The sequence below is a fragment of the Rutilus rutilus genome, assembly GCF_951802725.1.
Source record: "Rutilus rutilus genome assembly, chromosome: 21".
Taxonomy (NCBI): domain Eukaryota; kingdom Metazoa; phylum Chordata; class Actinopteri; order Cypriniformes; family Leuciscidae; genus Rutilus; species Rutilus rutilus.
Genome location: NC_140226.1, coordinates 10,319,455 through 10,333,341, shown reverse-complemented (window position 1 = coordinate 10,333,341; position 13,887 = coordinate 10,319,455). Strand labels below are relative to the sequence as shown.

The following is a 13,887-nucleotide window of genomic DNA, read 5'->3' as shown; positions in this document are numbered from 1 at the left end:
AGTCATGTAAACCCTTTACTATGTCAAATGCTTCCTTTGTCCCCTTCTAGACAATCCAGCAGACCATCCAGTCCCATGAGTCAGCTGTCAAATCGGTTATAGAGAAGGGAGATGCACTTCTTGAAACGATCCGGGACCCGTCTGTCAGCGAGAACATTGGCAAGCTGAAATCCGACTATCAAGACTTATGCAGTAATGCTAAGGTACTGTCATGCATAATACAAGACCCCTTTGAAAACGTGTCTCTGCTACCTGTATTCCATGCGTTTTGCTGGTATGTTGTAGGTTCATGTTCAGAGTTTGACGGAGAGCGTGAGAGAGCATGAGGACTATAACAGTGAACTACAAGAAGTAGAGAAATGGCTGTTACAGATGTCTAGCAGGCTGGTCACTTCTGATTCCACGCAAAGTGGCAATTTAGAGACGGCCACACAACAGCTAGCCAGACACAAGGTGTGTGCACTGTTATTATAGCTATTATCTTCCAGATATCCCATGAACAATAACTTTGCATCAACTTGCAAGCCATGAAACTACCATAAAAATAAATAACAATCCATGCAGAAGTCAAATAAACAATTTCATAGTCTGTTTCCTCACACTGTTTTTTTTTTACATATTTATATTTTTAGATACATATGCATAAACATACTTAGTTTGTAAACAACTGACTTTTCTTTGCTTAATTTTTGTCAATTCTATTTCTGATTTGGCCTGTTTCTTCGCAGGCAATAATGGAGGAGATTGCTGGTTTTGAGGAGCGTTTGACCAGCCTGAAGGACAAAGGCGAACGTCTCACCAGTAGCTGCACGGAGCAAGTGCAGGCCAAGATCAGTCAGCAGATCCAGGCACACCAGCAGGGAACCAGAGACAGTTATTCGGCTATCTGCAGCACGGCTCAGCGTGTGAGCACTCCTGCTTATAAAGGATTGCATTATCAGAAATGTCGCCTTATTTATTTCATAGTCTAATGTTTAACGTTTGGCTCATCAGGTGTATCAGAGTCTCGACCGTGAGCTCCAGAAGCACGTCAGCCATCAGGACACCCTGCAGCAGTGTCAGACGTGGCTGTCCACCGTTAAAGAGGAGATCCAGCTGCAGACGCAGACTCCTTATGGCCTTCAGGAGGCTCTGAAACAGGTAGATGCCACAGAGCAGGAGAGTGATTCTGTGCTAACTGTTACAAAAAACAGCTTAGAAGGTGTCTGAACAAATTTAGACATATATATATATATATACACACACATATATAAATACACTTTTTTCATGAGTTTTCAGACCTGTCAAGTGCCACCTGTCCTGCCAATTTATAAAAATTCTTTGAACAGGAAATAGTTCAGAAGCTCCTTCTGACAAAATACATGATTTATTGTACTGTGTAAGACCACTGACAAAAATACCAGGATTACATTTTATATATAGGCCTATTACTATTTAAATAAGCAATATTTCAGTCTTTTCTGTTATTATGTCCAAAAAACATAATGTGAATTTTAAATGTATGTGTTTAAATTGCCTCCAAAAGTGTAGCTTTGGACATACAGTAACTTATTAAATATTAAAATATATAATATATTTTTATATCATATATAGATTACAGTAACTATTATATCATTAAGGTTTATATATATAAAAATGTTTTTCATTAAGGTAAATATATATATTATTTTATTAAAAAGGGGAATTACATAGACATTGTTTACAGTACTCGTAGAGCTATTGTTGTTGTTGTTATTATTTTTTGCACATATATGTTTTAATGATATTTAGTTAAATTTTGACTACTTACTCCACAGATGAAGCACTTCAGGGCCCTACAGGAGCAGGCCAGTACATATCTTGACCTGGTTTGTTCAGTGTGTGATTTATCTGATGAGTCTGTAAGGGCTACAGCTGCCAAAATACAGCAAACCAAAACAATGGTGAGTTTGATCACGCAGACTTATCCACTGTCGCTTTGGGTTGTAAAGTTAATCTAGTTAATAAAATATGATTGATATTGTCAATTCTACAGATTGAGGAAAGGATGACCATTTCTCAAGAGCTGTCAGATAGCTGGAGGGAGATTAAAGAGCAAAAACAGGAACTCGCGACACTTTTCCAGGACATGGAACAGCAATTGCAAAGTCTCTCCAGGAGACCTGCGGAGCTGGAGCCCAAGATTGCTCAAAACATGCTTGATCAAGCCAAAGTAAATATATGTGTCTGATCTTGATTAATGTAATGTTTCTATATATTTTAAAATGTTATGTATATAATTTTAAAATAAAAATATTATATTATATATCTATATTATTAATATACTGTATATATTGGTAAATGTAATGTGAGTTGAGGAAAAGTTGTCTATGATTTTATTGGTTAATATAATTTTTTACCTACCCTGGCCTTGATTACATCAGCAGAACAAGAACAAAAGCTAAATGTTTCAAATATGGAGGAAGTTATTACATTTTGATGACAGATTATGACAACAGACATTTTCCATTTTTTAGGATAATGTGCACCGATGAATTCTGCACAAAAAGACCAGGGAGATTTATTTATAACGTAAAAGAGTCCATTTTCATTTCTCATCTTGTCTCTTTTTATGCTTGTTTTATCCTCTGTGCTCATGTTGCCTGTAGGAATTTGAGCAGCATCTTCAAAGCAGACAAAGCACTCTGACTAAAATGACAGAGCTTGTGAGTAAACTGACAGAAGGGAAGGAGTCTCCTGAGCATACAGACATTGGTCGATTGAGTCATGCATGGCTGGAACTGTGTCATCAGGCTAACAAACTGCATGCTCAGAGAGAGGAAGATCTGCAAAGGACTAAAGAGTATCATGACTGCATCAGTGCCATGGAAGCCCTCTTTGAACAGGTGTCCAAGGAATGGGATAACCTGGCCAGGTAGACCTATTATTCAGGATTTAGTGTAAATGTATTCGTATTACACGTTTAATTAGAGCTACATTGAAAGTGTCCTTTGAGACTTACATTATTCTTTCATGATTTTGTAGAACTGATGCTGAGAGTTCATCTAATCATTTGGAGGCTCTTCGGAAACTCTCAGTTGTTCTTAAAGAAAAGATAAACACACTTGATGACCTCAAAGAACAGAAGCAAAAAGTAATGTATCACTTAAACCTGGATGACAAAGAGCTGGTGAAGGAGCAGATCGGCCACTTTGAGCAACGATGGGCCCATCTAGAGAGCCTCATTGAGAGAAAGATCCAAGACTCCATTGTGACCCTTGAAGATATGGGCCAAGTTGAGGCCCGTTTGAGGGAAGCTCGCGAATGGGCCGAGGAGCAGCAGCCTTCCCTGTCCGAAGCCATGAAGATGAGTCCTCCCCCTGAGCTAGCACAGAGTTTCCTCTTTGACCATCTCACCATATGCAGTGAACTGGAAGTCAAGCAGCTTCTGCTGGCCCAGGCCATGAGCGATGCAGATAGGGTTTTAGCACATCTTGGGCTAAACGAAAGGCAAAGACTGCAGCAGCTTATCTCAGAAACTCAAGCAGAAGTGGAATCCTTGAGCGTCAAAGTGGCTCAACGTAGGAAACACCTAAGCAAAGCCTTCACTGAGAGAAACCAGTTCCTGTTGGCTGTGAATCAAGCTATCACCTGGGTCCAACAGAACGAGAAGAAAGCACAAGCAGAGGATTATGTAGCCCTTCTTCCCGATGACCTATCTAAGCAGGTGAGGACATGCAGGAACATCCAGAGTAGCTTGAGGGCCTACCAGAGTGAGCTGACCTCCCTGTGGTCCCAAGGTAGGGATTTGATGAAAGATGCCTCTGAAGAAGAGAAATCAGAGATGTTAAACAAGCTCCAAGAGCTGCAGAATACCTTCGAGGTTGCCCTACAGAAGTGTAGCCAGAGGCTTCAGGAGCTGGAAAAGGTGTTGGTGTCTAGAAAATATTTCAAGGTAGATCTCGAGAAGATATGCCAGTGGTTGAAGCAAGCTGATATTGTGACCTTCCCAGAGATCAACCTCATGAATGGAGATGCAGAATTAAGCTCGCAACTTACAAAATACCAACAAATATTGGATCAAGCCATGGAATATGAGAACCTTCTGCTAACTGTGCAAAGAACGGGTCAAGAAATACTTCCCACTCTGAATGAAGTCGACCATTGCTACTTAGATGAGAAATTGATTGCTCTTCCTCAACAGTACAATAATATTTTAGGACTAGCCAAAGAGAAACAAGAGAAAATACAGCAAGCTATCCTTGCCCGACAGGAATATGCCTCCTTTATTGATATCACCCACAAAGCACTTAAAGAACTTGAGGAACAGTTCTACAATTTGGGGACGCAGTCTGTCAGCCTTAAGACTGAGGAAGTTGTCAGTCTACTGGCAGATTATAAAGCCCTCCTAGTGGAGTTGACCAATCTCGGACAAGCCGTCAGTGAGCTTAACCAGAAGAAAGAGGGATTTCGAAGCACTGGTCAACCTTGGAGACCTGAAGAAATGACTCAACTTGTTAGCCTTTACAACGGACTCAAAAGACTGATTGAGCAGAGGGTAGAACATCTCGACGACACTCTAGAATCTTTCGAGGACCATCAAGCCATGGCTATGCAGGTTGATTCCGAGCTAAAGGCCACCAAAGAGCAACTGGTGAAAGTCAATGCGGAGACACAGTCAGCTGAGGAGAGATTGAAAAACTATCATGCCCTGGCTGCTAGTCTTCAAGGTGCCAGCTCTCACCTCACTCGACTCATGGAGCAGATGGATAACCTGGTATCCCACATGGATACCGCTGCACACGAGGCTTCAAAGCAGCGGGTGACCTCTTGGCAGGAAGAGCTTCAGTCATTACAGTCAGCTGTTGGAGAACTAATTGTCGAGTGTGAGAACAGGTTTGTGCAGAGTAAAGACTTTGAGACCGAAGTCAATCGGACCTTAACTTGGCTCCAGCAAATCAAAGATGAACTTGGCTCTGAGGTGGTGGTAGACGTCAAAATTGAAAAAGTCCAGGAGGAAATCCGGAAACAACAGATAATGCAAGAGGAAGTGCAGTCGAGGCTGAGGATAGTGGCGGCTCTTAGCACCAGAGAGAAGCAGAAGTACACCAGTGCCAATGAGCTCGTTCCCGCTCACGTGGACTCAAGTCTACTAGAGATGGCCAAGCTGGAGGCTGATGTTCAACGTGCCCTGAGCTCTAAACAGGCAAGTTCTATTAAAACAATCAATTCAACGAAGACTCTTAGTTAATGCACAAAAACTTTGCATATATCTTCACCGTTATGTTGTGTTTTAGATACTGTGCCCCAACATGGGATTCTGGTGTGCCTACCATGCCTCTTAATAAGCTAAGCCAGCAAGAGTTTCTTAGTCAACCAATGGTTACCCTACACTCTTAAAAATAAAGGTTCTTTATTGGCATATATGGTTCCATGAAGAACCTTAAATGTCTATGGAACCTTTCCATTGTTCAAAAAGTTCTTTATAGTGGAAAAAGTTCTACACACTTCGATAAAATTGTTCTTTTAAGAACTGTTCCATGAACGGTTCTTGGGGGAATGGTCCTTCTATGGCATATAAAACCTTTTGAAACCTTTATTTTTAATAGTGTAGCTTACTATTAACTAATGAATCCAATTGTTTCTCTTATAGATTACATTAGAGCAAGCTCTTGGCTTGTGTCAGAAGTATCACTCCAGAATGCAAACAGCATGTGAGTGGCTGGAGGACGCTGTGGGCTTCTTGCAACAGGCCAGTCTCGGGGTGGACGTGGAGAACTATGAGGAGTGTTTGAGGCAACAAGAAGATATCATGGCCACTGAACAGGAGTTCCTGGGTGTTCTTGAGGAGCTGGAATCGTTGCCACCTCAACTTGAAAACCTGGTCAACCCTACATCCAAAGAGCAGCTTCGACTTAGTGTGGAGTCTGCACAGCAGAGAGGTGTGGAGGTCAGAGACCAGCTGCAGTGCCACCAAGACATTTTAAACAGGTACAGTTTGGAACACAGCAGTTTTCCAGAACATTTGAGCTCTTAGATATATTAAGAGTTTGTTATTGTAAATTGACCCAAGTTTGATGCCAATAAAGACTACTTATCGTAGTTATAATGTGACCTTTTCAGCTGTGTTGCCCAGTGGAATTCATATCAGGAGGCCAGACAGACAGTCATTGAGCTGATGAATGAGGCAGAGAAGAAGCTAACAGAGTTTTCCACAGCCAAGGCTGCAACGGGCCAGGAAGCTGAAGAGAAACTCAGGAGTCATAAGGTGAGCTAAGTATGCCATATTGACTCTTTCTTGAGAAAATAAACTTATTCAACTGTCTACATGATGATAAACCAATTCAAAATGTCTTCATCTTTGGCCTGCAGTCATTAGTATCCATGGTGAACAGTTTCCAAGAAAAGTTGACTGGTCTGGAAGAGCAAGCGTCCCAGTTAGAGCTGATTGGAAGTGACGCCAGTAAAGCCACTATAAGTCGATCCATGACCACAGTATGGCAGCGCTGGACCAGGTTACGCAGTGTAGCACGAGGCCAAGAGAGGGTGCTGGAGGACACGGCTCATGAATGGAGAACTTTCAGGGAAAAGGTGCAGTTTCACTTGTGGCCAATATTGTTGGACTCCCCATTTCATTTTATGATGCTCTGTCCCTACACAAATTAAGAAAATGTAATAATAACATTTAAATCACAAATCAAATGCTTTGAAATGGTATATTGAATATATATCAAATTTAATGGTACAATCACTTGGGTTAACAGGTTAATGTCACAAATAATTATATAGTTTTTTAAACAAGACAACTTTGTTTTTCAGATGATGAAGGTTAGAGCTGTAACAGAAGAGCTGAAGGGCCGTGTTCCTGATTGCACAGCTGAAAAAGCCTCCAAAGCCACATTGCAGTCACATCTGGACCAATACGAGCTGGTTAGTCAGGACTTAGAGAGGGAGCAGTCTTCTCTAACTCTCCTACGACAGTACGCTCTCAGCCTGCTACATGATGTGGAGGTGTCTGTGCCAACTGCTGATCATGAGCAATTACCAAGTCTGAAGGAGATCAAAGCCGTGCAAGATAAGCTAGAGAGGTGTGTAATCTTTCTCCAAACCAATATGAAATCCAGCACCAAAATATTATTATGTACAGTGCAAAATATGTTAATCTGTTTAGTACTTTTAAAACCTGTCAAAGAAAAGAGTACACTGTTTTTTTCAAGCATCACTAAGATTTGCTAATACCAATATGATGACATATATTTTATACGATTTTAGTGAAACTATTAATTCAACTGTCTACAGTAACCAATGTATTTGTAGCTTGTGCAAATGGTAAAAAGCGATTGATTGCTAACCAGTTTAATGTCAGTGTAGTTTGCTTCCAATTAATGGCTTGAACAGAACAATGCTGATAATTAGCCTGTACCAGCATTATTGACTGAATGCTAATGTGTACAACCTGTGTCTCTTGTAGTTTCCTGCAGAAGGCCAGGACAGGAAAGGCTCGGGTCCAGCAGGAATTATCGGACAGGGAAGGTGTGGAGAGAGGACTGAGTCTGGTCAAGAGCTGGATCCAGGACTCCAGGGAGCTCCTGCTGAACCCCACATCTGATCTGGATATTCTCACACAAGAATTGGAGGTGAAAAAAAATGAAACAGGGTTTAGTATCCAACACTACTGTATTTTTTTGTTTTCAAACTTCAGTATGCTACACTATTGACACAATTTTGCATGTTTAATTAGGTGAAGTTGAGCTCATTGCATTGTGGGATGCAGTACCCAATGCAGTATTTCTTGATACTACAAGAAATGTAGTGTTTCTGGTTTTGCATGCATATAGAATATTTTCATATTGTTCACAGTATACATACTATAGTGGCAGTATGTAAATAGAATGGTAGAATGAATTTGTTTGTGTTAATTGTATTTTAAATTTGTGCAGGTGATGCATGGAGAGCTGATCACTCATCGTCAGAACGTGGACAAGCTTGCAGAGCAGCAGCAAAGTAAATACTTAGACCTGTTCACTATTTTACCATCCGAGATCTCAATGCAGCTGGCTGAAGTGTCCCTGGCACTGGGATCCATTGAGGACCAGGTACATAATTACCCTTTTTTATTGTTTTCATAGTGTATTAATTGGGAGTTTCTTACTAAATCATAGACAACCAATGTTTTGAACAATATTACCCTTTTTACTAACACTTCATAATATAAGATATAAATGAATTAACCCATACCTTAAGGTTCAAGCCAAGGAGAGAGACATCCAGAAGACCAGAGTTATCAAAGAAGAGTTCAACTCCAGAATTCATGATGTGTCTGAAAAGTTGAAGGCCATCTCTACCACTCTGAAGGAAAAGGCCACTGATATTGACCAGGCCAAAGATGAGGCCAGAGTAAGTGTTGCATCCTAATAATCTTTATATTGATAACATTTTAATGTGTTTTCTGTAAACAAATGCCCGCTGCCTTGAATGACTATAAAGTACTTGAACTCCTTGCTGTATTTCTAGCGTCTCTGTGATGAACTTGACGGCTGCGGAAGAAATCTCGCTGAGCTAGAAGCCGCAGTGCAGGACTTTGGGCGCCGCAACCCTCTGATAGCCACACAGCTAGCTGATGCAATTGCCAAATTACGAGAGATCCATCATCACACTCTTCGACTGGCTGAATATAAGACTATATGGTTGAAGAAGGTAAGATACATTATGTTTTACTAATAGACAAAATGAACATTCAGCTAATAAGACAGAATCTCACTGAAACCAGGTTATTTGCTCATTTATTACTTGTATTAGAGTCTTTCAAACATTGTATGTGATGTGATGTATTTTTTCTCATAAGGCGGATGCACATTTAGATGAGTACAACGAGATGTTTGAGTTCATAGTGAAGTGGACAGACAGAGCCAGGAGCCTGGTGAAGGCCAACATAATTTGGAACTCCTCCTCGCACTTGCAAGAACAGATCAGGATGTATCAGGTGAACTTCAACGCACACAAGTCAAATGTGTATATAACATTTAAGTCCATTTTGGTGCAATTATCAGTTGTCTACTGTAACAGTTAATAATCTTTTCTTTTGACCCTGCAGTCTGTTCTGCGTGAGTCGCGTGAGCTCCATGGTGACATGGAGGCCATGCAGGAGAAGGTGGAGATACTGTCTGAGACGCTGCAGGTGGAGGCCATGGGACAGCAGGTGTCAGAACTGAGCCGTCACACTGAGGAGCTGGAGCAGGGCATCAGATCACGACTGCAGAGTCTACAGGACGCAGCGAAGGTTTGAGCACGATTTCCTCCTTCTTCAGATTTAAATATATTTATTACTTAGCATGACTGACTTTGTATTTTCTTTTAGGACATGGAGAGGTTTGAGAATGAAGTGAAGGCCCTGCATGTGTCTCTGGAGCAGGTTCAAGCCACTCTCACGTCTCCTGAACTGGCCCGGCTCAGTCTAAAAGAACAACTAACTCAAAGACAGGTACATTTATCTGCTTTGATCCTGAATACATCATTTATTTGAGCCCTATTATTCCATGCACAGCCTACCTGCATTATAGATATGTGTAATAAAATGTATTTTAAGTTTAAATTTAGTTATGGAGCAGTGGCTTAGTAGTTAGTTTAATCCAGCTTGTCCTTCTTCCTCTTTTCCCATGCTTTCTTAAATGTGTCTGGCTATAGTTTACATGGTTAAAGATCTGGTAACAGAAAAGTTCTTCTGCTTCATTTTTGAGCGCTTTCTGTGCTTTTTTGTTACATACTATAAATACAGTATTTTAGTGTGGAAAGAAGGGAAGCAATTTTTGTTCTTAGAATGGATTATTTTCTTTTTTTTAGCGTTTGCTGGCAGACATGGAGAGCTTCAAACAGCAGGTAGAGGACGTGCAGGAGTGTCATAGCGCTCTAAGAGTCCCTGAGGAAGTGGTGACCAGTTTGTCCATCTGTCGCACTGCTCTGAATCTGCAACAAGAGGCCAGTCAGCTGCAGCACACCGCCATCCAGCAGTGCAACATCCTGCAGGTAAGTCGGAAAACGCATCCAGGCAAGCATTCGTTGTGCTTGCTCTTGTGGAATGCAAACAGTATTTTGGACAGATAACGCTGGAGAATCATGTCCACAGATAAAGGTTGGATAGTACTGTATGCACCACAAGTTTATTGAGGCACAGACAAACAGAAGTGCTACTACTGTTTCACTACTGTTGATGCGCTGAGCAGATATTTTGGATTCTGAAGTCAGGGTTGTTGTTTCCGAGTCGGAACTCAGACTTGAGGGGGCGTTCCAGTTAAAAGTTCCTACTGAGAACTCGGAATTTCCAACTTCCGAGTACATATGGAACACACCATAAATTATCATGAATCCTGAGTGCTTATAGTTTATTAGGCACAAATGCTGTCTTGGTTTTATGATCTGTAAGAAATGATTATAAATTTGGCATGTATTCAGAGGGTTATTTTTTAGAATGGGTCAGGTTTTGCTATATTAAATGTCCCCACAAACACCAGGCTAAAATCTACATGATGTAACAGCTTCGTAAAGGAACTAAATTGTGTATTAATTTGCATTTAAATATTTCAGGTGTCTGAAAGAGGTTAGTTAAGGGGTAAGGTTAGGGTGTAGCAATTAACCCAATTTAAGAACAATAGAAATCCAGTAGGACTCATCATGATATAAAAATACATGTGTATGATATCTGTTTTAGGAGGCAGTGGTGCAGTATGAACAGTATGAACAGGAAGTCAGAAACCTGCAGGTCATGATTGAAGATGCTCACCGAGTCATTCAGGACCAACCTGTGAACACCAGCAACATCCAAGAGCTGCAGGCACAAATCAATCATCATGAGGTGCAGTGATATTTTAGTATTATTTATACTATTATAGTATTTACTAATATTACTGTCATAGTGTTTATTAATATTTGAATTAGATTTTTTTTTGTGTCTGTGTAAAGTTTCATTAAACATTCATGTTTTTGTCTTTTAAATATATATATATATATTTCTATATAGCTTTATTTTTATTTCAGTTTTAGTTTTGGTAATTTTAGTACACACATTTCTGTTTATTTCAGTCAAGACAACATTTCTAATTTTCATTTAAGTTTAGGTTTTCATCTAATATTTATATTTTATTTTATTTTATTTTATTTGAGCTTTATTTCAATTGCCAAAAAATATTTTAATAGTTTTAGTTAACAATAGCAACATTGATGAGGTGTCACGTATATTCTCCTTAGTGATGTCACACTAGCCATGTTTCCATCCACCAATTATTATGCACATTTTTGATTATAGCTTAAAAGAACCTGGATGGAAATGCCAAGATGTGCATAAATTCAAAAAATGCACATAAAAAACGTATGCGCCCAATTTAGGAGTATTATTTTTTAATCCGATAAGAAGATATGCACATAAACTTGGAAAGCAAGATAACATAACTGTATTTGTTGCGTTTCATCTGCGCGCTCTGAGGCGCAAGTCAGTTATGATGAAAAAAGAGAAATTGTAGCAACTTTCATTTATATTAAAGATATTTTCCGCCAATTTTCCAGGAAGTGATGATTTACTGTAGTTCTCTTGAACACATGGGGTGGAAACGTTGCTTTATTATATATTAAAGTTTTACATACAAGTTAAATTTGCGACTTTGAATGGAAACATAGCTACTGTCCTCAAATCTCATTTTTGTTGACTTCTGTTTGTGGTTAGCCATACTGATCTTTCCTGTTTCTTTTTTCGTGTTTCTTTTTATCTAAACAGGAACTGGCCCAGAAAATTAAGGGCTACCAGGAGCAGATTGCATCTCTGAACTCCAAGTGTAAGATGCTGACGGTGAAAGCTAAACACGCCACCACTCTCCTGACAGTGAGTGATGCAGAGAGTTTGAACGAGAGTCTGGAGGAACTGGACGGTGATGCTATTAAAAGAAAAACCCAGTCACAAGTCTCGGTATGTTATTCTGAACGTGGGTGCGCCAGTATAATCGTGGGATAAGCAAACAAACTAGAGTAGTAAATGTCTCAAAAAGTGATTGCTATTTGTTCTTGTATTCTAAATAATTGAGTGCACTACAAAAGCCATTTTTAATCATATTTAATCATTTAATCAGAATATTTGTCTTATATATAGATATCATCCTATTTGTCCTTAAAACAAGGTCAATTTACTTGAGAAACAAATAACATAAGATCCAAGAAAAAATGGATCTTTAATATCTTTAGTTTCTATTTTATATTTTAATGACTATAACAAGTACAGTTTTCACCATGAAAATGGCCAAATAATCTGGCATGGCTTAAAAAACAAACATATATATATATATATATATATATATATATATATATATATATATATATATATTTATATATATAAAACCATAAATGTCTTACCTTTTTAGCATGTTTTAAGCATAAATCTAACAAGAAAACAAGAAAAACAAAACATTCTGTGAATATATTCCTTGAAAACAAAGCATACATTATTTTACACACTTTTGCTTTTAAAAATATATTTATTAAATGCAAATGCAACTTATTTTAGATATTTTTGTATTTTGAAAAACACTTAAGTACTGAGATTTTTTTTGTTTTTAACTCTAAAAACTCTTAACAACTCTTAAAAAAGTATAAAACTCTTACCTGAACGGTCTTTATCTTCTCATCTCTCAGCGATCTTTGCATGTCATAATCACTTAACGTTACAGCTCTGTGAACTGACTGACTAATATCTTCTGCTCTGTGACTCTCTCTGACTGTGATGCTGTCAGATGTCGGCTGGTCGCTGTCAGTCTCTCCTGTCTCCTGTGACAGAGGAGTCTGGGGAGGAGGGCACCAGCAGTGAGATCTGCTCTCCTGCTTTCTGTCGATCTCCCTCTCCTGTCACTAACACTGAAGCAGCCATTAGCAAGGTATTAGCAGTAATGGCAAAGCATTTGGTGCTTGATCTTATTTCTCGCAGACATTTCCCCTGCTGCCTTTTTGCAACTATCAGTTTCACCTTAATTTTACTCAAAACATTTTTAAAGAAAATTGGGTTTGGATTGAAAGCCTAACGTACTGTCTACTGCATGGTGTATGCTATATATGGCATACTATTTATGAAATAGTATGTGAAACAGAATGCAATAATGTATGTATAGTAATGTGCTACATTGTCAATTGTTGTGTAAAAAACTAATAGAGAAGTCCAGTCCATTCAAATAATGATTCACTAATTAAATGTTTTTTTTATTATATTTTAGTCATTTTAGTACCTCAACTTATTTATTTCAGTTAGTTGCTAAGGCAGTATTTCTAAGTATTTCTGAACATACGGCACCCTTAATTTAAACCTGAATCAATGCAAGTCTGTGACAGACAGCAGTGCAGTGACTTTTGTAGCACATTAACATGATGTATTTTATTTTGCATTGTTTTCTCTTGGACTGTCCTAAATGTAGATGTCCATGGGAAGAGCCACTCTCACCAGAGCTCCCCTCCAGGAGCTGTACAATCCCACGCTGGAGTCGGTAGCCAGTTTAGATGATCTTCAGCGCTCGTGGGAGACCCTGAAAAATGTGGTACGTTGGTCTTTTGTGTTCAACAGTCAGATGCACCAGTATTTAAAATCCGGTCTTTGAGTTGTGATTATCTTCGTGTTTTGCAGATAAGTGAAAAGCAGAAGACGCTCTACGAGGCTCTGGAGAAGCAACAGCGCTATCAGGGATCTGTACAGTCCATCTCTACTAAGATGGAGTCCATCGAGACCAGATTAAACGAGCCCCCTATGCATGATCTCAGTCCTGACAGACAAATGGTCCTATATCAGGTGAGCCTGTTGTAGAATTGAAGTTCTGAAGGATTTTCTCTGTTGCCTTTGCTCCAGCTAAATAGGAGCTTTATAAGAATATGGATGCAGAACAAAAACAAAACCGTCATACTGCCATA

The 13,887-nt window shown here is 39.3% G+C and overlaps 1 protein-coding gene across 12 annotated transcripts in view; it reads left to right on the top strand.

The window, feature by feature from the left end:
* Nucleotides 1–13,887, top strand: part of syne1b (spectrin repeat containing, nuclear envelope 1b) — a 137,673-nt gene that overhangs the window by 69,551 nt on the left and 54,235 nt on the right. For 10 of the 12 annotated variants that reach the window (XM_084394071.1, XM_084394069.1, XM_084394065.1 and 7 more), the window contains 25 exons: nucleotides 51–203; nucleotides 286–453; nucleotides 729–905; nucleotides 994–1,140; nucleotides 1,797–1,922; nucleotides 2,015–2,191; nucleotides 2,628–2,893; nucleotides 3,004–5,164; nucleotides 5,612–5,949; nucleotides 6,082–6,226; nucleotides 6,331–6,549; nucleotides 6,778–7,046; nucleotides 7,430–7,595; nucleotides 7,899–8,054; nucleotides 8,203–8,355; nucleotides 8,473–8,655; nucleotides 8,804–8,941; nucleotides 9,053–9,238; nucleotides 9,317–9,439; nucleotides 9,799–9,981; nucleotides 10,664–10,807; nucleotides 11,723–11,911; nucleotides 12,729–12,869; nucleotides 13,401–13,520; nucleotides 13,607–13,768. In XM_084394071.1, coding sequence (XP_084250197.1) covers nucleotides 51–203; nucleotides 286–453; nucleotides 729–905; nucleotides 994–1,140; nucleotides 1,797–1,922; nucleotides 2,015–2,191; nucleotides 2,628–2,893; nucleotides 3,004–5,164; nucleotides 5,612–5,949; nucleotides 6,082–6,226; nucleotides 6,331–6,549; nucleotides 6,778–7,046; nucleotides 7,430–7,595; nucleotides 7,899–8,054; nucleotides 8,203–8,355; nucleotides 8,473–8,655; nucleotides 8,804–8,941; nucleotides 9,053–9,238; nucleotides 9,317–9,439; nucleotides 9,799–9,981; nucleotides 10,664–10,807; nucleotides 11,723–11,911; nucleotides 12,729–12,869; nucleotides 13,401–13,520; nucleotides 13,607–13,768 — 6,390 coding nt within the window. The remainder of the gene's footprint in view (nucleotides 1–50; nucleotides 204–285; nucleotides 454–728; nucleotides 906–993; nucleotides 1,141–1,796; nucleotides 1,923–2,014; nucleotides 2,192–2,627; nucleotides 2,894–3,003; nucleotides 5,165–5,611; nucleotides 5,950–6,081; nucleotides 6,227–6,330; nucleotides 6,550–6,777; nucleotides 7,047–7,429; nucleotides 7,596–7,898; nucleotides 8,055–8,202; nucleotides 8,356–8,472; nucleotides 8,656–8,803; nucleotides 8,942–9,052; nucleotides 9,239–9,316; nucleotides 9,440–9,798; nucleotides 9,982–10,663; nucleotides 10,808–11,722; nucleotides 11,912–12,728; nucleotides 12,870–13,400; nucleotides 13,521–13,606; nucleotides 13,769–13,887) is intronic. The other 2 variants (XM_084394070.1, XM_084394068.1) reach the window with 1 other exon arrangement.